The sequence below is a fragment of the Phodopus roborovskii genome, unplaced genomic scaffold (genome assembly GCF_943737965.1).
Source record: "Phodopus roborovskii unplaced genomic scaffold, PHOROB, whole genome shotgun sequence".
NCBI lineage: Eukaryota > Metazoa > Chordata > Mammalia > Rodentia > Cricetidae > Phodopus > Phodopus roborovskii.
Genome location: NW_026126434.1, coordinates 11,342,555 through 11,370,241, shown reverse-complemented (window position 1 = coordinate 11,370,241; position 27,687 = coordinate 11,342,555). Strand labels below are relative to the sequence as shown.

General features: G+C 39.2%; 1 protein-coding gene across 1 annotated transcript in view; it reads right to left on the bottom strand.

The window, feature by feature from the left end:
• The window catches only part of Ctnna3 (catenin alpha 3), a 1,153,843-nt gene that overhangs the window by 1,105,158 nt on the left and 20,998 nt on the right, over positions 1 to 27,687 (bottom strand). Inside the window, exon 2 of the mRNA XM_051186834.1 lies at positions 12,737 to 12,940. Coding sequence (XP_051042791.1) covers positions 12,737 to 12,940 — 204 coding nt within the window. The remainder of the gene's footprint in view (positions 1 to 12,736; positions 12,941 to 27,687) is intronic.

Sequence of the window (27,687 nt, the reverse complement as noted above, 5' to 3'; positions counted from 1 at the left end):
AAGACCCTTGCAGGCTTTAACCCCAGTAAACAATCAACTGTGTCTACCCTGATCTGAACAGTATACCATGTACACATGTGCTGAACATGTGTTTGTGTGCCATTGTCACAACAACCTGGCCAGGTGGTTCAATATTCCTTTGTCCAAAGTGGAAAACTGTATATCACAAAAAAGGAAATGAAGAAGGAAGGGAAGAAATGAATATAAGAAGGAAGAAAGAAAGGAGGGAGGGACATTTTCTTTGATATAGAGAAAATCGCTATCAGTCTGAACTTAAACCCATCATCCTTAGGCAGCTATGATTTTTCCAACCTCACTTTGGATGCTGAGAACACAATTATTTGAATTAAAAGGACATATCTGGATTTTATCTCACTTCTGACCTTAAACTATAGAATAAAGTAGCCTTTATCTTCTTGAAACCAAGATACCGTTTTTCTTATCAAACTAATTAAGTCACTACAAAAGATGAAATTTCTTTATATTTTATGCCCTCATAGTGTGTAAGGCTGTCTCACTTTCAAAGTATTCTTGCTTAGAAACTGTTTAGAAAATATTTAAATCTTATGTTTTATTATTGTCCACTAAAGATAGGAAGGGAAGTGCAATATGAAAGTTGAGGAATATGCAAATAGATTATACTTCTCAAAATGAAAGGTAAAATGTTACAGACATCATTGTTTGGGTTAAATATTAGCTAATCTTAGAATTCCTGATATAAGGACCTTGATTTTTCAAATAACAATAAACATATAAGTATGTAAAGCTATATGTGCATATATATATATGTATATATATATATATATGTATACAAGCTAGCATTTAATTTATGAGTATTTCATAAGTTTAGAAGAATAAAATTTATACATGTAATTTCAACTAGCTACTAAAAATAAATATGTAAAACTCCTACAGTCCATTGTCCTTCATCCTAAAATATATTAATGGGATTTTTAAAGAAAGTTGTCAGACCTAAGGTGTTATCACCAACTCCTAAAGGACAGTGAATCCCACTAAAGCAGAATTCATATTTCAGAGGAAAGATGGATAACATCTCACAGTTCCACCACAGCAGGAGTCATTAAGCCAGCCACATGTGTGAGGGTTGTATTTCTCATTGGATTACAAATCCAATAAGAGTTTTCTTTACCTTTGAGTTACTAGCACTACAAATGCTAAATCAAGGCACTGTGGGAAAAAGAAAAGCCCTCCAAACACTCATGACTTTTTTTTTTCACCAAATGGGCATCCGCAGAAATCACATAGCTCTGATCTCTCATTATAGAATCCAGCTCGCCGGCTTTAGCCATTGTCTCCCTTTTGTTATTGGCTTCTTCCAGTCCTGTATTCGATGCATTCCTTCATTTTGACAACCCAGAAAAGCAGTGTGATTTTTACTCTGCCTGTCAGCTGTTTCATAGAACATATCCCTTCAGTCTCTGATTCCAAAGCAAAATAATACAAAGCAGACGAAAACAGATGAAGGATAGCTAAGTGTCATGCATAAAGCATTCCAAAGAACTTGTGTCAGCACAAAAGGGAATGGACAAGAAAATGAAGACCAGATAACTGGTGACATGAATGAACCTATTCCCCAGTTTTAGAGATATGAAAGATTATGCTGGACAAAGAAGCAAGACCTTGAAATTGACTATGACCAATAGGACATGTCTTTTTGGAAATAAGATACCCTGCTCTGGTATTCCACAGGTCAGGGTTCTGAAGGCTCATTAGGCACCCTTACTAATGAGTAGAAACTTGGAAGTATTCCTGGATGAAGGCAACCTAACAAACTTTTCATCAACAGAACAATTTTAGAAGGAGAGAAGGACGTAAAGAGGGAAGATGGTTCAGTAATTATGAGTGCTTGCTGTTCTTACAGAATCTGAGTTCCATCCCAGAGAATCTCTGAGTTCAGTTTCCAGCACCCAAATCCTATAGCTCACTATCTCCTGTAACAACAGCTCCAGGGGGAGGGGGACCAATGTCCTCTTCAGTACTCTTCAAATGCCCCCACTTGCACAGAGACACATACATTTGATACATAATTTAAAACACTTTGGTGAAGGAAACAACTCAAACAGTTCAAGACTTGAAAACTGAAATAGAGACAATAAAGGAAACACATACTAAGAGAATGCTGGAAATAGAAAAACTGAGCAAATGATCAGAAACTACAGATGCAAGCATGCATGACCAACAGAACACAAGAGATGGAAGAGAAAATCTCAGGCACTGAAGATAAATTAGAGGAATTAGATTCATCAACCAAAAACAAAAATCTTAAATCCAACAAATCCTTAACACAAAGCATCCAGGAAATGTGGGACACTGACACTGTGAAAAGGCAAAACTTAAGAATAATAGGCATAGAAGAAAGCAAAGAAGCCCAGCTCAAAGGGGCAGAAAACATACTCAACAAAATCATTAAAGAAAACTTTTCCAATCAGAAGAAGGACATACCTACGAAAGTACAAGAAGCATATTGAACACCAAATAGAATGGACCAAAGAAAAAAGACCCCTTGAAACATAATAATCAAAACACCTAACATACAGAATAAAGAAAATTAAGAGCAGCGAAGGAAAAAGGCCAGGTAACAAATAAATGCACACTTATCAAAATTACACCTGACTTCTCCATGGGAACTCTCAAGGCCAGAAGGTCCTAGATAGATGTTCTTCTACAAGTACCAAGAGTGCACAGATGCCAGCCCAGGTTACTATACTATACTATACTATACTATACTATATATACTATATATTGAGCAAAATTCTCAATAATTGGAGACAGAGAAAAGAAGATATTCAATGACGAAGCCAGATTTTCACAACACCTATCTACAAATCCAGCCCCACAGAAAGTTATGGAAGGAAAATTCTAACCAATGGAAGTTAACTACACTCACAATGGCATAGGCAACAGATAATCCTGCTTCACCAGAACCCAAATAATAAAGCAGGGCAAAGATATTCACAATAGCACCGCCAACAACAAATTTAAAGCAAGCAAAATTAACAATCTCAGATAAGGTCCCTCACAAAAGGGGGAAGGAACAAGTTCTCCAGAGCACATGGGGAGTGGGTAGGGGCAGTAAGTGGCGAGGGAACTAAGAGAAAGAAGGGGAGGAGAGCAATGTACATGGGACTAATTGACTCAGGGGAGGAACAGAAGACAAAAAAGAGAGAGAGCAAGGATATAAAGAGAGAAAGGATATAAAAGAGGAATCCATTATAGGATTGAAGAAAAAAACTGAACCAAAGAAATGTCCAGAGACCTACAAGACTGACTCTAGCTAACAATTTCAGCAACAGTGGAAAGGCTACCATAAATGCCCTTCCCTGGTATGAGATCAACAACTAACATATCAGCATGGAGTCCTCATCTAGTACAGAAGAAAACACCAACAACTAAACACTGAGTCAAACTAGAATCCAGATGCAGAGAGGGAGGACAAGACCAGGCAGCAGAAACACAGACAGCTGACCTGAAAAAGGAAGAGCTAACGGGCCCCCAGACTGATAGCTGGGAATCCAGCATGGGACTGACTCAGACACCCCTAAACATCAGTCTCAGCAAGAAGGAATGAGCAGTCTAAGGGACTTCAGACAGTGGAACCAGGATATATTCCTGGTGCACAAAAGGACCTTGTGGGCACATCGCCCCCGGAGGGATACTCCCTTAACCTTGAGATAGAAGTCTTAGTCCCTACTCCAAATGACTTGACAGATTTAGATGACCCCTCCTGGATGGCATCACCATACATGTGGAATTGGGGGGGGATGGGAGGGGAGAGTAGTCAGAGTGCATGTGAGGGGGAGAGACAAGTAAAGAGGAAGGGAGGGAGGGGACATAAAATAAAAATGATAAAATAAAAATAAAAAAAATAATTTGGTCCTTACTTTTCCTCAACATTAATGGTCTTAACTCATCTATAAAAAGACACAGGGTAACAATGGATAGGAAAACAGAATCCATCCTCTGCTGCATACAAGAAACACATATAAGCTTCAAAGATAGACATTACCTCAGGGTAAATGGTTTGGAAAAGATCTTCCAAACAAATGGACCCAAGAAGCAAGCAGGTGTAGCTAACCTAATATCTAACAAGTTAGACATCAAACCAAAATCAATCAAAAAAGATGAAGAAAGTCATTTTGCATTCATCACAGGAGAAATCTATCAGCACAAAGTCTCAATTCTGAATATCTATGGCCCAAATACAAAGACACCTACATTCATAAAAGAAATGCTACTAAAACTCAAATCTCACATAAAACTCACACACTTATAAAGGGGAGACTACAACATCCCACTCTCACCGCTAGGCAGGTCAGAAACTTAACAAAGAAACAAAAGAACTACCAGAAGTTATGTCTCAATTGGATTTAACAGACATCTATAGAACATTCCATCTGAACACAAAAGAATATAGCTTCTTCTCTACTCCACATGGAACCTTCTCTAAAATCAACCAGATACTAGGCGCCATAACTAACCTCAACAGATATATATATAAAAAAAAATTGAAATAGTCCCGTGCATCTTATCAGACCACCATGCTTTAAAGTTGGAATTCAACCACAACACAAATCACAGAAGCCCTACAAACTCATGGAAAGTGAACAATGTGCAATTACACCATACCTGGGTCAAAGAAGAAATAAAGAAAGAAATTAAAGACTTTCTAATATTCAACGAAATGAGGATACAACATACCCGAACTTATGGGACACCTTGAAAGCAGTACTATGAGGGAAGTTCATTGCACTAAGTGTCCATATGAAGAAAAGAAAGGATAGTCACATTAGAGAATTAACAGCACAACTGAAAGCCATAGAACAAAAAGAAGCAAACTCACCCTGGAGGAGTAGACACCAGGTAATAATCAATTTGAGGGCTGAAATCAATAAAGTAGAAAACAATACAAAAAATCAATGCAACAAAGAGTTGGTTTTTCAAGAAAATTAACAAGATAGACAAACCTTTATCCAAACTAACAAAAAAGCAGAGAGAGAACATGCAAATTAACAAAATCAAATACAAAAAGAGGGACATAACAAGGGACACAGAGGAAATCCAGACAATTTTCAGGTCATACTTTGAAAACCTGTACTCCACAAAACTGGAAAATTCAAAGGAAATGGAGAAATTTCTGGAGAACTATCACTTAACAAAATTAAATTAAGAACAGATAATCAACTTAAATAGACCTAAAGCCCAAATGAAATAAAAACAGTCATCAAAAGTCTACCAACCAAAAAAAGCCCAGGGCCACAAGGCTTCAGAGCAGAAATATAGCAATTTAAAGAAGAGTAATACCAATACTCCTCAAATCTTTCACACAATGGAAGCAGAAAATGCATTACCAAACTCTTTTTGAGGCCACAATCACTTTGGTACCCAAGCCACACAAAAACACAACTAAGAAAGAGAACTACAGGCCAATATCCCTCATGAATATTGATGCCAAAATACTCAATAAACTACTGTCAGATCGAATCCAAGAACACATCAGAGAAATCATCCACCATAACCAAGTAGGCTTCATCTCTGGGTTGCAGTAATGGGGCAACATGTGAAAATCTATCAATGTGATCCACCATATAAACAAAATGAAAAAGAAAAACCACATGATCATCTCAGTAAATGCTGAAAAAACCGTTGACAAAATTTAGCACCCTTTCATGATAAAGGTCTTGGAAAAATCAGGGATAACAGGAACATGCCCAAACATAGTATAAGCAATATACAGTAAACCAACAGCCAACATCAAACTGAATGGAGAGAATGAAGAGAAGCTTAAGGCAATTCCTCTAAAATCAGGAACAAGAAAAGGCTACCCTCTCTCTCCATACCTCTTCAATATTGTACTTGAAGTTCTATCTAAAGCAATAAGACAACAAAAGGAGATCAAGTGGATACAAATTATAAAGGAAAAAGTCAAATTGTCACTATTTGCAGATGATATAATAGTTTACAAAAGGGACCCAAAAAACCCACCAGGGAACTCCTACAGCTGATGAACACCTTGCTAGCAAACTAGCAAGATAGAAGATAAACTAAAAAAAAAAAAAAAATCATTAGCTCTACTATATACAGACGACAAAGGGGCTTAGAAAGAAATCAGAGAAACATCGCCCTTTACAATAGCCACAAACAACATATAGAATCTTGGGGTAACACTTACCAAACAAGTGAAAGACCTATACAGCAAGAAATTTGTGTCTTTAAAGTAAGAAATTAAAGAAGATACCAGAAAATGGAAAGATCTCCCATGCTCTTGGATAGGTAGGATAAACATAGAAAAATGGCACTCTTGCCAGAAGCAATCTACAGATTCAATGCAATTCCCATCAAAATCCCAGCACAATTCTTCACTGACCTTGAAAGGATAATAATCAACTTTATATGGAAAAACAGAAGACCCAGGATAGCCTAAACAACCTTGTACAATAAAGGAACTTCAGGAGGCATCAACATCTCCAACTTCAAGCTCTACTATAGAGCTATAGTCCGGAAAACAGCTTGGTATTGGCACAAAAATAGACAGGTAGACCAATGGAATCGAATCAAAATCCTGATATTGACCCACACACCAACAAACACCTGATTTTTGACAAAATAGCTAAAACTATACAATGGAAAGAGGAAAGCATCTCCAACAAATGGTGCTGGCACAACTGGATGATGCTGTGTAGAAGACTGCAGACAGACCCATGTCTATCGCCATGCACAAAACTCAAGTCCAAATGGATCAGAGACCTCAACATAAATCCAGCCACACTGAACCTCTTAGAAGAAAAGGTGGGAGGTACCCTTGAAAAAAACAGTACAGGAGAGCACTTCTTGAATGTAATTCCAGTAGTATGGACACTGAGATCAACAATTAGTAGATGGGACTTCTTCAAACTGAGAAGCTTTTGTAAGGCAAAGGACACAGTTGATAAGACTAAACAGCAGCCCACAGACTGGGAAAAGATCTTCACCAACCCTACATCTGATAGAGGGCTGAACTCCAAAATATACAAAGAACTCAAGAAACTAGTCACCACGCACCAAACAACTATTTAAAAAATGGGGTACAGAACTGAAGAGAGAATTCTCAAACAGGAAATCAAAAAGGCTAAAAGACACTTAAGAAGGTGCTCAATATCTTTAGCTATCAGGGAAATGCAAATCAAAACAAATCCGAGATACCATCTCGCTCCTGCCAGAATGGCTAAAATTAGAAACACCAATGACAATTTATGCTGGAGAGGATGTAGAGAAAGGGGAACACTCTTCCACTGCTGGTGGGAATGCAAACTTATACAGCCATTTTGGAGATCAGTATGGTGGGAATCAGTCTACCACAGGACCTGGCAATCCCACTCTTAGACATATACCCAAATGATCCACATCCATGCAATAAAGACATGTGTTCAACTATGTTCGTTGCAGCATTATTTGTAATAGCAAGAACCAAGAAGCAACCTAAATGTCCCTCAATTGAAGAATGGATAAAGAAGATGTGGCTCATTTACACAATGGAATACTACTCTGTGAGAAAAAAGAATGGAATCTTGAAATTCACAGGCAAATGGATGGATCTTGGAGAAACCAACCTGAATGAGGTAACCCAGTCACTAAAAGAGGATCATGGTATGTACTCACTCATATTGGGATTTTAGACATAGAGCAAAGGATCACCAGTCTATAATTCACACCACCAGAGAAACTAGAATACAAGGAGGAATCTCAGAGATTCATACAGAAGAGGAAAGGAACAAGATATTCTGAACATATTGAAAGTTGGGGGGGGGGCAGTGAGTAGAGAGGGAACTAGGAGAGAGAGAGACATCATAAAAGAAGGAGCCATTAAATGTTTGAAGAGAAAACTGACTCTAGAGAAATTTCCAGAGACCTACAAGACTGGCCCCAACTAACAATCTGAGCAACAGTGGAAAGGCTACCATAAATGTCCTTCCTTGATAATGACATTGATGACTAACTTATCCACCATCATAGAACCCTCAACTAGTAGATGATGGAAACAGAAGCAGACACCCACAACTAAACATTGAGCCAATCTGGATTCCAGATGCAGAGAGGGAAGACAATACCAAGCTACAGAAACCCACAGAGATATCTGACCTACAAGGGAGAGCTTGTGGATCCCCAGACTGAGAGCTGGGAAACCAGCATTGGATCTACTCAGACCCCCCTGAACATGGGTCTTAGTTAGAAGGCCTGGGCAGTCTAAGGGACCTCTGACAGTGGAACCAGGATTGATCCCTGGTGCACAAAATGACTTTGGGAGCACATTCCCTTAACCTATAAGCATGAGGGAGGGCCTTGTCCCTACTCCAAATGATCTTGTTGACCCCTCCTGGAAGGAATCACCCTCCCTGTGAAGTTTGGAAGGGAATGGAATGGAAGGGTAGTCTGGGATGGATGGAAGGAGGAAGGTATGGAGGGAGGAAGAGGGAACTGGGATCAATATGTAAAATAAAAAATGTACTATATAACTTTTTTTAAAAAAGAAAAGGAAAAAGAAAAATACCAATCAGTCTACATCACATACACACACAACACACATGCGCGCGCGCACACATACACATACACACACAAAGAAAAACTGGAAACAGAAATTAAAATCAAAATAATCATGATAAAAATAAAATCCAAAAAGGAAAAATGATTTAATGAAACAATGATAAATTTATTTAAGATAAGCATTGATAAGTTGTTACCAAGACTGGGCAAGGGGCTTAAATACTTAAAGTAGAAAACTAGAGAAGATGTAGCAAGATAATACACACAGAAAATAAAAGGATTATAACAGACTACTGATAATTTCATATGTATGAATGGTCTATAAAACAAATGAGAAAAGTCCTTGAAACTATCAACCTCCCCTAAATTAATCATGTGGAAAACAGAAAACTTCAACAAATCTACACCTGGCAAGGAGACTAACTTATTCATCAAAAACTCAGAGGAAAGAAGACCCGGGAAGCCAATACTTCCATTGATGAATACTAACTACCAAGCGTTTTAGGAATACCGCAAACCAAGCCTCAGTCTCCCATAACAAAACGGAACATCACAAACCATGTTTGAAACCAGTATCCCCTTTATACAAAGCCAGGCATGGGCACAACAGAAAGGGGAGAAAGACCAATGTCTTTGGTAAAGAACTAAATGTTTTCTCTCATCATATACATCAGTATGTCATTACATCAGTATATCATGTTCTTAGATTTGAGATCTGAATGCAGTGAACAAAATGTGACTAACATGAAAAATTCCCTGCACTATTTTTATAAAATTCAAAGATTACCATTTTTTAATCTTAGCTTTTGAGAGGCATTCCTCGGATACCAAAATTACATAAAATAAGGAGTGAAACTCTTTCCAGTGGACTTGAACAGCAGAATGTAAAATAAAAATAGCCCCCCAGTAGATCTAGTTTATGAGTATTTAAGAGTTCTAGGTTCTATGTCAAAGCCAGAAAAAAAAATAACACAAGCAGTCAATATTGCTAAAAGAATGGCAAAATCAGGGCCAGCTTCTGTTTTCAAAAACACAGAATAATCATCAAAAATAGTGATTATCACATCTATTTTGCACCAAACAAAAGAATAATTATTCTTCTCTTTCAAAATGCAGGGCATTTGCCAAACTTCTCATGTTTTCTTTGCATATTCTTTTTTTTTTTCTGAACCTCTGACAATACTAAGATTCAGATTCTTATTGCTTAGGGAGGAGGGAGTCTAGTAAGCAAGATGGGCTAAATGGATACTTCCCTATGGCCATGCTGCAGCATGAATTATACTCACTTGGTAGTTACTGCTTCTGATTCAGTACCACTGAAGAGAACAACCAATCAACATACATATTTAGGAATTATCAATGGTGGATCACCTGGAAAAGTACTTTTTCAAAAGCAGTGACAGCTATCGCTATTGCCTGAGTGCAGTACATATGTGCTCAAACTTTTAAATGTGTGTGAGCACAACTCATCTAGGCTCTTCTTTTTCCATACCTGATCTTGGACTCTGACTTCTTATAGTTAAGTAAGGCTCACCCACTCCAGTCTCAATCATGGCTCATTTTAAACAAGGATTTAAAGAATATAAAATTATGAAAAGCAACTAAACCTATATATATTAATTTCTACATAGTTTTGATTACTGTTTTCAGCTCTATAATCAATCTCTGTGATTATCAGGTGAGTCTGTCTCCATACCTTCTAGGCTGTGCCTTACATCTGGTATTAAGATGCTCCCCATCTTCTATGTTCTTTGCAAAGTCAAGTTACTACATACCAAGTTCTGTAGTGTTCTGGTGATCACCAATGTGTAAAACCTAGTGGCTGAAAGCAACAGCTATTTTATTGGCTCTTGCAGTTCTGAAAGGATGCAAGAGAGTGAAGCAAACACAGAACCGGCAGCTCATGCTGGATTTTGCTGGAAACTCAGCCAGCCAGGTTTTATCTGCAAACTATCTCCCTGGCTGTTAATTCATCATATTATCTTGGGTCCTACACCCCAGAAATTTTATATTCTGAAAGGGAACATCCTAAAACAGAGTAGAAGCCAAGTATTATGAGTCACTACTAAAGAGAAATGGACTTAAATCGAAGCTTGAGTTCTTTTAAAAATGAGCAAACTATGTTCAATCAAATATTAGGGAAAACAACATTTGGCATTTAGCAGTACCTGACTTCACGTCTGGCCTTCCCTTCTTCCTCACCTAACTAGGCACATCCCACATCAATCACCATGATTCCTGCCATTGTACCTTTGTGGAGGCTATATCAGCTGTACACCAGGTTCCTATTCATCCTTTGGAGCTAGCAGAAGCATGCTCTCATCTGTGAGGCCTGTGGTCCTCTTCCCCTGGAATGAGTCACCCTCCTCTGAGGGCTATACTATCAGCACTTAGCATCACTACAGCTTCTTTTTTTAAATTTTATTTTCTTACTTGTTTTCAATACATCCCAACTATATAGTTTCCCTTTATCATTTTCATTTTACTTATTGCTTTGGCTGATCCCTTGACAATCAAGATGTTAATTTTTCCTGATCTGGAAACCATCAGTTCCACAGAACATTGTCTGTGATCAGAAGTTGTATCTCTAGCAACTTTAAACTCTAAAACTTTAAACTAAAATAAATTTTAGCTAGCTATCTCTCTTGGCTAGTACAGAATCCGTCAGTGAAAAAAAAAGTGTGAAATGTCTCTGAAAGTCCTCTATATGTATCATTGTATGTATAATCCATAGAAAGTCACATAATTTCTAGATGACCATATGACACAGTTTGCTTAGGACCTCTTGTAGGACAATTAAGCCTGTTAATTATTTTAATGAATATTCCCTCTCTCAGAAGAATATCAGTTTGAATGGCAGAGTTTGTTATCCCAGAATTCCCAACAATAAATTAAAGGCTCTCAGAGGCCAAATAACTAGTTGCTAAGGCAGGGTCCTTATGGCTGGCATCTCTGTCCCTCAACAGGGTCTAGCCTCAGTTGCAAAACACTCATGCTCACAGGAATGACCCATAACCAATGACTGATAGCTACAGAGAAGGCAACTCTGTTGTCCTGTCTTCATCCAGCGCTACCCTGAAGGTCTCCCTCCTCCAGAATTCTAAGTTGATGAAGAGTCCCATTGAGCTTATACATCACAAAATCTCCTGGGGGAATATCCCAATGAACCTTACCTGTGCTGTGTGTCTGAATTTCAGTCTGTATCCATGCTACCTGACAACTCCATGTTTCCATCAGATGTAGGCTAGCAACTGTACTAGACATAGGACCCTTAAATTTTATTGAGGTAAGCACAGTTCGTGCAAAGATTCTTGAGTCCTACCTTACATCTGTCATTTCTACAATCCAATTAGTTCTCTTTAAGAACAGTAGAAAAAAATAAATAACAAATTGTATTGAATAATAATAATATACTGTACTAAAGTTATTCTAAAACATAAGCTTTTTTTTTTAATTTTCCATGTAATTACTCCAGTCAACAGTTGGCTATAATAAGGAGTTAAAATCACAGAGCAAATCCATGGATACACAGGGATGGCTGTATAGCAAGGTGACCTGAGATCTTGTCTGTTTTAGCAATGGCACTGATACCTAAAGTGAATAGTGATGACAGATGTGCCATCAAATGGATATATGTATAGCACAGAATCAAACAAAATAGACCTTGAAACAAATACTTTTTCCAAACTTTCTGAGCACTCCCTCAAGCAGGGAAATTTATAGCACCATGTCTCATTTGGAGAAGACAAACTGCTATGCAATCATCCTGGGCTTTTTATCCCTTCAAATAGAGCTCCAGATCTCCACGTCACATAACTTCTACAATCTGAGTTCTAACTTCAAGTACCCTTCATTGACAACTCTACTCCAACCAACTTACCACTCTATCTTCTTCCAAGCCTCTAAATTAATGTGCAGTGCTTGTTTTGTTACTTCAATCCTGCCTCTCCAACTGAGATTTAGGTTCTTCTACAACCAACCAACAACAAACAAATACTTCTCTGGTTCTGACTTCAACCCTCCAAACTCCCCAAATTATACGTCGTCCTGAAAAAAAACTCAAGAACTCATTCTCAATGTCAGTTTCCATAAAATCACTTACTCCTTTGTAAGTGACTACATTTCGTACAGAAAAGCAGTCCAGCAAATGCTCAAAATGATCCCAAGATGATGCAAGGAGAAGAAACCAGTCACCTACATTGTTCATGTACTCGGACAGCAGGTCCTGGAGAGCCTGGCGGATGGCATTGCACTCAGCGATGATCCGTTCTCTGTGGATGTCCCTGGTGCAGGAAGAGTCAGCCAATAGTGCAGCTCCACTGATGATGGCTTCTAGGCGTTTCTCTAGTGATGGTCTTATTTCTTCCTCTGTCACTGTGAGCGGGTTCAGGACAATTAAATTCTGGGAAAAGAAAACATTTGGATGGTTAGGACTCGAAAGTCCATTCTTAGAAAACAAAACAACAACAAAAAAAAAATGAAAGAAAACAAGCATTGTTTCCTTCATGCTTCATGCTTAGAATTCAGGAGTATTAATAAGGAGAATTATGCTTTTCCTGCCTCGGCAATTCACACAGAAGACTACATAGCAATATTGTTCAGATGGATGATTAAATTTGTGTGTTTATGAGCTTATATTCAACTGTCTGTCCTCAATTCAAAGCTTGCCCTTCCCACTCACCAAAGTGCCTTACCCCCCCCCCCATTTCTCTCTCTCATCTGTAAAGCTACAGTACTCATGTTGCCTACACCACAAAACCAACAGAAGAATTATACAATTAACACAGTGACTGGTGTGCACTGTTAATCACAATAGCAACATCTCTGAGCTGCCAAGCCATTTCTCTCACATGCTATCTCATCTTAACAATGAAGATGCAGGAAGGTAAGGTGTGATTTTAGCCACACATTTCAATGGCTATGTGAGGCTGAGAGGCTCTTACCCAAGGTCAAAGAGCAAACAAGCTTTGAAGTTCAGACACATAACTCTGTCTTATAATTCACAATTCAGTGTCATTTTAATTATACTTCACTGTAAGTCATAGACACTAATTAACTTTACCACTAACACATCAAAGAAAATTCTGGTTTTTGATTTTCATTCAAAAAATAGAACTTCAGGGGCTGGAGAACTTGTTCATTAGCCCCAGCATGGTCAGCTCTTGCAGAAGATCAAGTTCAGCCACAGCACCCATATTGAGCAGATCACATCCACCTGGAACTCCAGTTCTAGGGCATCTGATGCCCTCTTCTGGACTCTATGGGCACCTGCACTGCACATACACACACACAAACACACACACTGTTTAATAATAAGGTAAAGCAAAGAGGCACATTTAGAGAGCTACACTTAAGAGAGAAACTCATTTCAGGAAGGCATAGAGCCCTGGCATGCTCACACACTATAAAATAAACTAAAACCAGAACACATACCTTAAAATAATATATCTTAACTAATTTATGGTGCTCAGGATTTCTCCTTTACAGGAGCCTTATAGAAAGCCACTGTGATCTTTTTTAAAAATAATATTTTTCAAAAAAGAGTTTGAACAGAAGCTGTTTGTAAGATAAGGTTGAAATAGGTAGCCCAGTCTGGCCCTGACCTTACTAATCTCCTGGCACAGCCTCCCAGCATTTGGGAGGCAAAAGCAGGGGTATCTGAGTTTGAGGCTAGCATGGTCTACAGAGCAAGTTCCAGGATAGCCGGGTCTACACAGAGAAGCACTGTCTTGAAAAAAAATAAAGTTTTCACTTCATCCTGTTGTCAGATAAAAAAAAAGGCAAAAGAGGTTTAAATAACTTGAGTGTTATATGAAATACCAGTGCAGTCATTTAACCTTTTGATCTAACATGACTATTTGTTATATGTGTGTGTGCATGCATGTGTGTGTGTGTGTGTACATATATAGAGAGTATACATAATATATATACATATATAGATATATATCTCACAGAAGTAAACAACATAGTGGAAGTTATAAATAGCTAAGAGGTGGAACAGTAACTGAGGAGGTCCTGAGCAAAGAATTCTAAGTCTTTGTTAGACAGAAGGAGTAAGTTCATGTCCTCTATTGTAAATTGCAGTGTAAATTGCACTGTAAATTGCAGTGATTGCAATTAATAACAACATACTATGCAGGCATAATTTTAAGTGTTCTTAAGTGCATTGGCTTACACTTCTACATCATCATGCATCACTGACAGATGTCACAACAGGAATTCAAGCAGAGTAGGACCCTGGAGGCAGGAGCTGTTGCAGAGGCCATGGAGGAGTGCTGCTTACTGGCTTGCTCATCACAGCTTGCTCAGCCTGCTTTCTTATAGAACCTAGGACCACCATCCCAGGGATGGCCACCTATGATAGTCTGGGCTCTCCCCTCATCAATCACTAATTTTAAAAATGCCTGACAGCAAGATCTTATAGAGGCGTTTTTGCAACTGAGGTTCCCCCCTTTCAGATGACTCTAGCTTGTGTCAGGTTGACAGGAAACTAGACAGCACAGCACTGAGACTATCTTTGTGTCTACCGATGAATAAAGGGATAAAGAAATTGCCTCATCCTGTGTGTACAGATTCTGGCATATATACATCCACCAGAATATCATATGGCCATAAAAAATGGATGTTCTTGTTGCAATTTTTAAAAAGTGGCATGAGACAAAAAGACAGAGCTCACATGAAGGGTGTGTGTGTGTGTGTGTGTGTGTGTGTGTGTGTGTGTGTGTCTGTCTGTCTGTCTGTCTGTCTGTCTGTTTTTATGGGTGAAAGGGACTGAGAGGAATAGGAAAAGGGGGGAGGGGAGAGAGGAGATAATCCTCTGGGGACAGGAACAACAAAAGAAAAAAGAAAGGCAGATAGGGGGAGGAGACAGAGACAGGCAGAGAAGGGGAGAGAGAGATGCAGAGAGCAATGGGAGGTGGACAGGAACCTTTTAAAAGGGAACATAGTGAATATGCATAGGAGGTCCTTTTAGTGGCTGAAGCTGAGGATGTATCCTGTCAGAATCCCATGGGCAGGCCATTACAGATGCCTGAATACTAATAGTCCTAACATGTGTGACCACACAGATGAGCCTGGAGGACAAGGACATTAGGCTAAAGTGACCTGAGTCTCTCTCTGTCTCTGTCTCTCTCTCTCTCTCTCTCCCTCTCACACACACACACAAAATGAATGCCATACTACTTATATGTGGGATAAAAAAATTCAAAATATTTGAAATAGAGTGGGATGGAATAGAGTTTGCAGAGGCTGTGAGCATTTTCTTCATCAGAAGGCACAAATACTCAGTGCATGCATGTCTGTCTGTGTGTGGTTATATGCTGGACACAGGTAGAATCAAATCACAGACAGTTGTAGGCCATGAGACATAAGAGTTGGAAACCAACTGTAGGTTCTGGGCAAGAACAGTACAGTCTCTTAGTCACTAAGCCATCTTTCCAGGTTGTTTATTAATATTTTTAAGTTTAAAAATTACAAAGGAAAGGCGAGAGGATTATGCTGAGTGAGGTGATCAAACAGTGTGATGCAGGTTCAATGAGAAACCTTGTCTCAGAAAACAAAGTGGAGAGTAGTTCAGGAGGACACCTAATATGGACCTCTGGCCTACACACGCACATACACACACACACACACACACACACACACACACACACACACACACACACACACACACAGAGGAGAATTTAAAAATACATATGTCCTCAAATCTTCTTGGGCTCTCTATCAGTATCACTTTTAGTCAAAATTTCATGTGAGTCGTCCCTTTGTATTCATACCAAGAAAGGAGGTCAAGTGGTCTAAGTCTTCGTTTCATTCTTTATAAACAGAAAAGTAGAATCTATAACTACCATATAGGGTTTTAGTTAATGTAGCTTCTTTTGTCATTATGTGTTTGCTTGGTTGTTTTGGTTTGCTTTTAAAACAAGGCCTCATTTTGTTGCCCAGGCTATCTTGGAACTCATTCTATCCTGTGCCTTTTAATGCAATGTGTAGATTTACTATCCTGTAGGAGGATAGGACACCTCAGTGTCCTGTTCACTAGTGCTAATTTTTCCTTTAAATGCCCTGACATCTACACCTGATGAATCCAGCTATACACTAGTATGAAAAAGCTACATGCACAAAACCCGAACAACCTAAAATACCACCCCTGAATGCATCATGTATTCAGTTACTAATTCCATAGTATTTATTAATTAATATTTTTCATATTCTGAACATGGCTTTTATCCATGCCTTACACACAGAAATAACAAAAAAAAAAAAAAGAACATCTAAAACAAGTGAAAGCACAACATCAATATGGCTGGGAAAGTTTTCTGTATTTTAATGAACAGGATATAATAAACCTTATTCATCATTCGCACACCACATAAGGTGTGACAGGATTGATCGGATTTACATTCAAAACACTAAAACTCTCACACCTATTCTCCAAAGTGAAATTGCCTATCAAAAGAGCTGCAGCTATGATTATAATCAAGTACCAACATTCTTCAGAAAAACACATGCTATGCTTCAAGTTGGGAGCAGCAAAAATAATAAGCATGTAGCATAAATAATGCTCCCCTAGAAACTACATTATCAATCTTCAGAATGAGTGATAAAAATGGAATAAAATTTCTCCTTCTGATTACCAACAGAAAATGGTACTGAGAAAACTCACAGACTCTCCTGGGTATGGAATACTCCTTCTTTTAGTGCATTTCCACTTAATATAAAGAATGGACAGGTCAGCTATACAAACTGTAAGAGAAGGCAAAATGTGAATAAAAACTTATAAATCAGCAAGATGATCAGCGCTCATTTTTTAGAGTACCTTGGTCAATTAGTGTAACAGTCCCACACAAGTTTAACTACTTGTTTAGCCATAAATTTAAAAATGCATACCATGCATTTTTACCTCTGTATAATATGATAGAAAATATCTGAGAGGTAATCAATATACTTTCAAAGAAAATTACACACATAAATTGTTTGATTTTTTTTCCCCCTCAACAGGATGAATGTAGACCATTTAAGCTAAGCAAGAGGGTGTGATAGCAGTTACATTAGGGCCCTGATGGACATTTCAGCCATATAGTTCACTTCACAGAAGATAAGTAATATTTTAGGATAGTTCTGCCAGAGTCCAGCAGCCTGATCTATACAAAATACTACATTCTTCCTGGGTTTGTCTGGGGATGGTGGGAGTAAAATGAACCTTGGTGGATTCTCCTCTTTTTAAAGCTTCCCTGCATAAGATTATCACTGGGCATTCTGGGCTGTCAACTGGGTTGTTGGATTGCATATTATCACCACGATGTTGCAGAATGACACATTTCAATAAAGGAGTAAATTAAAGTTGTGGTGTGGATGGTGTACTTGGGAGCATGTTTTGTAGATTTGGTCTCTCTCCATAGTGGTCTACTTCAAAATAGTGTATCCTTACTGATATTTCCAGTTATGCCTACAGAGTTCTCCAGAAAGCTCCTCATCAATGAAGATGGATAGACAAGGCACAGAGGGGACAGGGGCAGGGGTGGGGGGAAATGAGTAATTCCACTGGCACTTTATTTTCCTTGACTCTGCCTTACACTTTTCTCAGTAATTACATCTCTGGAGAGAAATAGCAGGTTAAGTACAAACCCTGGACTCACAGGTAGAATGTGCATGGCAGAAGAGAGAAAGGAAATGTGGCCACCATGGCACAGCTGTGCTTCATGACTGTGGAGCTCTAAAGGCCAAATCTGTCCCACAGTCCCTTGAAGAATGATGAGAGGGAACATGCCTGCCAGGTGGTGACAATTTCTCTCAAGAAATTGTCTGTCATATCCAGGTGTGGTGACTGGACCCTGCCTGTAATCTCAACACCCCAGAGGCTGAGGTAAGAAGATCACAAGGTTTAGGCACTACTTGGCTACATTGGAAGATTCTGCCTTAAAAAGCAAACCCAAACGAATAGGCATCTCTATGATGCTCTTGATGTGGTCCCTAAAATTTCCCTGTAGCTTCTGTTTAAAGACTGGAGTTGCTGAATAATTTGGAATTGTAACCAAATAACCAACAAAAAAATGTCCTTGGCCTGATAAGAGTTTAAAATCTGTTTTTCTGAAGAAGAATGTACCATTAAATATTAATTAACTGGAATATTTCTAGCTAACAGGGCTAAGAATAAAATTGCAAGCATTAGCCTAAAAGTGCCACTAAGATTCACGATTTTAGATTCCACATGAAGCTATGTTATCTTGGTGAAATAGCACAATCTGAATGAAGCTGTATTGACTCTAATACATAAATATGTATGTATGTATACACATATATATGTATATATATATATATATACACACACATAGATGGATAGATGATAGATTAAATAGATATAAATAGAATGATAAATACACATATATATAAATAATAGATGTTAAATAGATGATATATAGATGATAGAGATAGATGATAAATAGAAGATAAATTATAGATAGATGATAGATAGATAGATAGATAGACAGATACATAGATAGATAGATAATGGATATAGATAGGTGATAACAGGTGACTGACCATGGTTTCATATAGCTAGAACAGCCAGGGCTAGAGTGGATAAAAAGTGATTTTTAGGTTTTGTTTAATAATAATAAACTTTAAGTGTAAATAGCTACAAATGACTAGTGACTGTTGGTTTCATTTTCATTTTCAAGCATGAGATTCTTTTGCTGTCTCATCTCTGGCAAGCTTTACCAGATGAAACTTGATGACATTGGGCAGTGATGATGTTCAAGCCACACAGAGGAGCTTGGCACTTCTCTTCTGTCCTGTTCTGTGTTACTTAAAAAACCAGTTCTGTGGCACAAGACAACAGCCAGGGCCTGTGTCTGTACCTACAGAGGGCATTACAGCCAAAAGTGCCTGCCCTTTCTCAGGGCTGCCAAGATGAGGCAGAGGATGAGTGCTTGCTGACAGAGCATGAGGACCTGAGTTCAGATTCAAATAGAGACAGAGAATGCCAGTCAACTACAGTATAGAGATAGTATTCATCAGTGTGAAAGGGAAAACATGTATCCAGAGGGAGAAAATATTCCGAAAGGAAAAGGGGAGATAATTAGCAAAACCAATATTCATCTTGTCCTGCTCCATTTCACAACATCGCAGGGCATGTGACAGGAGATGTCAGTCCCTGGCTTCCACACGTTTGACATTAAGACCAGCTGTGGCAAAATCATCAGGTTGAGAAGTGACTGCTGTCTTATCTTCTGGCTTTTCTAGGCCCATTCAAAAGTTGGCCAGAGAAGTCAGTAAGCTAAGATTATTCTTTATATCACACCCATTTGCATTTATTGCCTTCTGGCAATTTTACCAAAGAACCTTTATTTTTTTCACTGGGGCTTTATCAATCTGATTTACATTTTTCTTCATTTTAATTAGTAAGGAAAGAGAACATGGAAAAAAAGGGAGAAGGAAATGAGGGGAGAGGAGAAAATATGCAAAACAAAATTACAAAAGGGGAGAAAAGAGTAGAGAACAATAAAGAGGGTACCAAGGGAAAGCAGGGATTTTTTTAAGGGGTCAGCATAAGGGCTAAGTGAGTGAAGGTACTTGCCACCAAGTTGGAAGACCTGCATTCAATAGCCACAGGTGTTAGGAGAGAACTGACTCCCACAGGATGTTCTCTGATCTCCATGAGTGCACTTACACAGGTACACACAGACACTAAAATGTAATTTTTTTAAAAAAGAGTCTTTTAGATGTCAAGGCTGGTTAGGTAAAAGACATTGCTTAAAGTTTCTGTGTAAAGTTCTGTTAGAACTAAAGCCAGGCTGCAGCTGTGCTTATTGACCCAGCAGAACATCTGGGTGGTGTAGGGATAACCAGCAAGGTGACTACACAAGGATTCAGTCAGTTACAACCCACCTTCATCACTGTGGACGGCTTTAAAGGTCACTGGTTCAGACAGGAGGAGACCCACCCACCTGCCTGGGATGAGCAAATACATGGTGGGGTGTGGGGGGAAGGGAGGGATGCAGAGAGAGAGAGAGAGAGAGAGAGATAGAATTAAGGCTGAAGAGTCAAAAACGATGAGGAATGGGCTAGATGGGTGGCCTGCATGCCACCAAGGACCATGGAGAGGTCCAGGCCTTGGATAGTGAAGCAGAAGCCAGAGGCATCAATCCAGAACAATGACTCACTGCAACCAACACTTGCAAGTACAGAGGTATGGATTAAGGGCATACTATGTGACTTGGCTTCCATGACAAGGGTTTTTTTTTTTTTAATCTTTCTTTTATATTTTATTTTATTTTGGGGGTGTCACAAGGGCGAAGGACAAATATGAAGGGACAGAAAGATAAATGAGAATGAGGTACATGATGTGAAATCTGCAAAGAATAAAAAGTTTTAAAAAAAAGCCACTGGCTCTTCAGATATTATCCAATAGACATCTTCCTAAGTTTTTGCTGTACTCTCACAGTTTTTGACAAATGGTGTGCATGATAATATTAAAAATAAAATTAATACATCATCTACTCAATGAAATCATTTCTCAAGTAGTCACTGATTTGATGTAGTGTGGTGGTGAGTGTAGATGCTGTACTTTAACCATATATAATGCCATCAAAGGAAATTCTATCAGTGGATTCCATTCCAGACATTTCCCATCAGAGTATTATTAAAAACAAAAATAAACAAAGTTACTAATATGGCTGCTAGGAAAGGTGTGATATGGATCCTTTCTCCCTTTTCCCTTGCAGACGAAAGGAAAGAGAATCTGAAGATGAAAGTCAACATCAGTGCTTAACAGGAATGCCTTGTCTAGAGAAAATCAGGTATGTTTATCAGGATAGCTACAAGAGCACAGTCTTGGGTATCCCTGCACACTAATGAATAGGCTGAATTGTTTTCTGTAGTCAAAGGTTTCCAACTTACCTTTGGATTTTCCTACTGTGATATGGGTATGAATTGTCCCCACAACTCCACTTTGGAGCTTAGTGCCCTGCAATGCTGTGTTGAGAGGTGGGTGGGCCTTTGGGGGTTGAGGGTTATGCTTTTTTAAATAATATTTTTATTTAAATTTTAAACAAGCTTGTTTTACATGTCAATCCCAGTTCCCTTGCCCTCCCCTCCTCCCCTGTCCAGCTCCCAAACCCCATCCCAGTCCCTTTCTGCTCCCTACAGTGGGTGAGGCCTTCCATGGGGGTCTTCAAAGTCCGTCATATGATTTGGTAAAGGGCTAAAGCCCTCCCCCATGTGTTTAGGTTGAGATATTATCCTTCTATGTGGAATGGGCTTCCAAAGTCCATTTGTAGACTAGGGATGAATACTGATCCACTACCAGAAGCCCAATAGACTGCCCAGTCCTAACACCCACATTTAGGAGGCCTGGGTCAATCCTATGCTGGTTTCCTAGCTATCAGACTGGGGTCCATGAGCTCCCCTTGTTCAGGTCAGCAGTTTATGTGGGTTTTTTCAGCCTGGTCTTGACCTCTTTGCTCATCACTTCTCTCTCTCTACAACTGGATTCCAAGAGTTTGGCTCAGTGTTTAGCTGTGGGTGTCTGCTTCTGCTTCCATCAGCTACTAGATGAAGGTTCTAGGATGGCATATAAGGTAGTCATCAATCTCACTATCTGGGAAGGACATTTAAGGTAGCCTCTCCACTATTGCTTAGATTGTTGGTTGGGGTCATCCTTGTGGATCTCTAAACATTTCCCTAGTGCCAGATTTATGTTTATGTATCCCTCTAGTATGGAATCTCTTTTCTTGCTATCCTCTATTCTTTCCCTGTCTCAATCTTCCTGCTCCCTCATGTCCCTCTCTCCCCTCTTCCTCCCCACTTTTGTTTCTCCTAATTCTACTTTTCTAACAAGACTGAGTTCTTGCATCAGAAGGGCCATGGGGAAAAAGCTCTTCTCAGTATTTCCTTGCTGCCATGTGACCTCCTCTCATCTTCCTCCTCCTCACCCTGCTCATTCACCTGCCCTTCTTCTCCTTTCTCCTCCTTTCCCCTGACATCTTCCCTCCTCTCCCTCTAATTCTCTTCCACCCTTTCTACCCCTGCCTTCCCATAGAAAAGCCAGTGCTTTGCTCTTGACCCTGGAAGCAAAAGAAACCTCTTTTTACAAAATTATAGCAACAGAGGAGGAATGGGTAGGTGCAGAGGAGATGTGGGGGGCTGGGAAGAGAAGAGGAGGGAGAAACTGCTTTCAAGATATAAAATTAATTAAAATTATAACCCAGCCTCAGGTAATTTGTTCTAACAGAAAGTGAAATAAGATACCTCCTATTCCACATTTGAAGACCAGGCAGGGGGGAAAAATCAAAATACATACTGAAATATCTGAAACAAAAGTAAAAAATAACTGTTTCTTAAAACAGTGGAGCATCCAAATTCCCACCCCCCCAAACAAAAGATCTTTAGAATAAGGCAAGGCAGTGTTCCACTTCCCTAAGAAAAGGCAAAATTCCTCCTAAGCTGGGACTCTGCTAATACAGCCCTTACACCAGCATTAAATACAGTTCTTCCTCTGAACTAGAGGATTTCTGAATAATCTCCTGGGCAGATTATAGCTTGCTTATATTAGGTAAACTGGCCCCATCTCAAATTGCACACACAACAAAGGCCAGGAAATGGAGTTTTCATCAAGTCAAAATGCTCTTACACCTTCACCTGCTTAGAAGACTCTTTATAGTTCAAGTCCTCTGAGATGCCCACAGGCCATAGACCCGGCAGGCAAGTAATATTCAGCCTATTGCTTTTTGTTCATAAATTTTCCTGGCATCCAAAAGGAGGTCACATACATCCTTTATATTCATCTTCTCAATAATTATTAAATAAGCACCCTGAATGTTGTTATGAACAACTTGTCTTAGGTTTAAATCAGGAATGTTTAGATCCTCATTATTAAAAAATATTGACAAGAGCAAACTATTATCACTGACTTTATTCTGACAGTCTTATCTTGTTTGTTCATGAGGAACCAACTAATGTAGAGCCATGCTCCTGGCTCTGGGTCACACACCTCTTGGCTGTGTCTTTAATTTTTTACTCTGCCTACCTCATTGCTACAGTTCTGTCTTTGCAATAAGACTAGAAAGACAGGGAAAAATTACAGGAACCCCTTATCTGGCAGTGTAACCAAAGCCTCTCAGCATGTGAAGAGTCAAATTCTAATACAATTCACAACATCTGCCTAAGACCTTTCTCTTCCCAGCAGTGTTTTAGGTCTCTCATCAGAAACCCTGCTTACAGTAAGACATGTTCTCCCACACCTTGTACAGACCTAGATGCAGGATAGAATTTCAATTAAGAGTGCAGTGGAACATGTTCAAATAAGACTCAATGTCAACTTTTGACCTCCAAATACATACATATACATGTGAACATGTGTACACAGAGAGACACATACACAATGATCTTATGAACATGCACACACACAAAGGATGTATTTCATTAAACAGCAGCTCTCTCTTTGAGAAGCCCATACCAATGCATCCACGTGCACTTTATTTTTCCCTGTGGTTCTTTTAATTTTAACAAACTACAGTTGTACTTTATTTCTGCTTCAAAACCAAGGACACAGTTTTACCTGAGTTCAGTCCCTAAAAAGTTGAGTACTTCTCACTGCTAGGAGCAACATATAGAGCTGTGCAACTATCCCTGTCTCCTGGCACACTTACTATAGGAGGACTCAATATTCGCATGCCTATGGTAGCAATGTGAAAGACTCATTCTGTGCATTTAAGGAGGGTCTATGAGGCTGCAGAGATGGCTTAGTAGTTACAAGCATGCACTGCTCTTGAAGAGAACCTATACTCAACTCCCAATGCCCACAGGCAGTTCTGAACTGCAACAAGGGATCTAACTCCCTCTTCTGGTCTCCATGGGCTCCTGCACACCCCTACACAGATATATATGCATGTGCATACTTTTTAAAATAATTATTTAAAAACTTATAGAAAAAATAACTATGCCTTCCAAGGGACCACAAGGTTTCCATGTGATACAAATAAGGTTAATCTACCTCCCACGGTGTAACTGCCTTTCTTCAAACACCATAGATACTGGCAGGCTGCTTACCAAATATAACCTCCAACAGATGCACAGCAGGTCCTTGCATCTGCACTCTATACATTTACACAAGCTGCTTTTCCATCTGCAGGACATAACATATGTCAGTTGATTGGCTTACAGTAGGTTTGGAGAAGAGTCAGATAGAGTTGGCAGGAACCTCAAATCTACTCATTGCTTCCCCCCACTTTTCTCTGAGGCTTTGGTCCTTGTTCTTTTTAATTCTGTATGCTAAATCAATCATTTAAATTCAAGTGGTCATTCCTGGCTAACAATGCTGACATTCTGTGAACATGTAACTTGCTCACAGTCCAAACCTCTTAGATGTCAGTAATCAACCTGAGCTAATAGGCTTCACTCTAATTTAAATTCTATCCTGCATCTGACATGATCAGAGTGGAGCCTGTATCATATGATGGGCATCAAGCAGAGTAAAACTCAACCTGAAAATGAACAAAGAATTTTCCAGGAGCACCTACATGATTCCAGGAGGTCCATGCTAAATAGCAATGTGAGATTCCTATTCCAAATACATTTAGGGGCCAGGAAGGTGATTCAGTAGAGTGAAGGCACTAGGCACAGCCCTGACAAGCTCAGTTCAATCCCCAAAGGCCACATAAAAAGCTAGTTGTAGTGGTACTCATCTGTAATCCCAGCATGCCTATAGTGAAATGGGAGGCACAGACCAGAGAAAGGCCAAAAAGTTCCTAAACCAGTTAGACTGGAGTGCACAGTACAACAGGAGGAGGAGGAAAAAGAAGGAGAAGGAAGAGGAGGAATAAAGACACTCTCTCAACAAGATAGAAGGCAAGAATCAACTCTCAAAATCTGTCTCCTGAGTTCCATGGGTTTTATGGTATGATGGCATGTTTAATGTTTCTCTCCTCTCTCTCTCTCCTCTCTCTCTCTCTCTCTCTCTCTCTCTCTCTCTCTCTCTGTGTGTGTGTGTGTGTGTGTGTGTATGCCTGTGTGTGTGTCTGTATGCAAAAACACACTCATGCCTTTGCATGTATACCTGACTGCCCCCCACACACACACAAACACCTGATGTAGAATAATCTTCTTGTACACTGTAAAGATTTGGCATTCACCTCTGGTGCTCTGCTCAGAGCCACCTGAGGACTGGGGTCTGCATGACTGGGAGCTCATCCCTGAGGACTGTCCCAACCAGAGTCTCCCATAATCCTGCTCCCCTCTCCACTCACAGAAGGAGCCCACAATCCCATGCCCTTCCCAGAGCATCTTAAAGACTGGGGACTGTACACAGGGTAACCCATCCCAGCAGATAGCCTAACCAGAGTCTGCCATCACCCTAGTCCCACCTCCACCCACTAGAAGAGGAGAGCCAATGGAGTATTAGACCTGCTTGCACCCACTGGAAGAGAACCTTGGCCCTGTAAGCACCAGGAGAAGGAGAGACCCCACCGGAACACACTAGAAGATATGGGTAGATGACAGTATAAGAACACAGTCAACAACAGAAAGATCAATATGATACCATGAGAGTCTAGAGACTCCACACCAGCAAGACATAAACTTCCCAACACAGATGAAGCAGAAGAGAATGACCCTAAAAACAACTTCATGAAGATGACATAGACCCGAAAAAAGGAATGAGAAAGTCCTTTAAATAAATGGAAGAAAAGACAAACCAAAAATTGCAAGAAACAGTTCAAACCATCTCCCAACCAAAAAAAGCACAGGGCCAGATGGCTTCAGTGTAGAATTATACCAGAAATTCACAGAACAACTAATACCAATACTCCTCAGTGTTCCACACAATAGAAGGAAAAGGATCATTGCTAAACTCTTTTTACGAGGCTGCAATTGCCTTAGTAACCAACACACACAAGGACACAACTAAGAAACAGAACTACAAACCAATATCCCTCACAAACATTGATGCAAAAATACTTAAATACTGGCAAATCGAATCCAAGAACACATCAGAAAAATCATCCACCATGACCAAGTAGGCTTCATCCCAGAGATGCAGGGATGCAGGGATGGTTCAACATATGAAAATCCATCAATGTAATCCACCACATAAACAAACTGAAAAAGAAAAATCACATGATCATCTCACTAGATGCTGAAAATGCCTTTGAAAAATCCAACACCCCTTCATGATTAAGGTTTTGGAGAGATCAGAGGTAACAATAGCATACCTAAACATAATAAAAGCAACATACAGCAAACCAATATCAAACTAAATGGAGAGAAACTCAATGTGATCCCTCTAAAATCATGAACAAGACAGGGATGTACACTCTCTCCATATCTCTTCAATATTGTACTTGAAGTACTAGCTAGAGCAATAAGAAAATAAAAGGAGATCAAGTGGATACAAATTATAAAGGAAAAAGTCAAACTGTCACCATTTGCAGATCATATGATAGTTTACATAAGTGACCAAGAAAAAAAAAAACTCTACCAGGGAACTCCTACAGCTGATGAACACCTTCAGCAAACTAGCAGGATACAAGATTATCAAAAAAAATTTCAGTAGCCCTACCATATATAAAGTGGCTGAGAAAGAAATCAGAGAAATATCACCTTTTACATTAGCCATAAACAATACCTTGGGGTAATGCTAACCAAACAAGTGAAAGACTTATATGTAAGAACTTTGAGCCTTTAAAGAAAGAAATTAATGATGATACCAGAAAATAGAAAGATCTCCCATGCTCTTGGTTAGGTAGGATCAACATAGTAAAAATGGCAATCTTGCCAAAAGAAATCTACAGATTCAATGCAATCCCCATCAAAATCCCAACACAATTCTCTGATCTTGAAAGGATAATACTCAACTTTATATGGAAAAACAAAGGACCCAGGACAGTCAAAACAACCCTGTACCATAAAGTAACTTCTGGAGGCAGCACCATCCCTGACTTCAAGCTCTATTATAGAGCTATAGTCCTGAAAACAACTTGGTATTGGCACAAAAAATAGACAGGTAGACCAATGGAATTGAATCGAAAATCCTGATATCAACCCACACACCTACAAACACCTGATTTTTGACAAAAAAAAAAAAGAGCTGAAACTAAACAATGGAAAAAAGAAAGCATCGCCAACAAATGGTGCTGGTATACCTGAATGCTG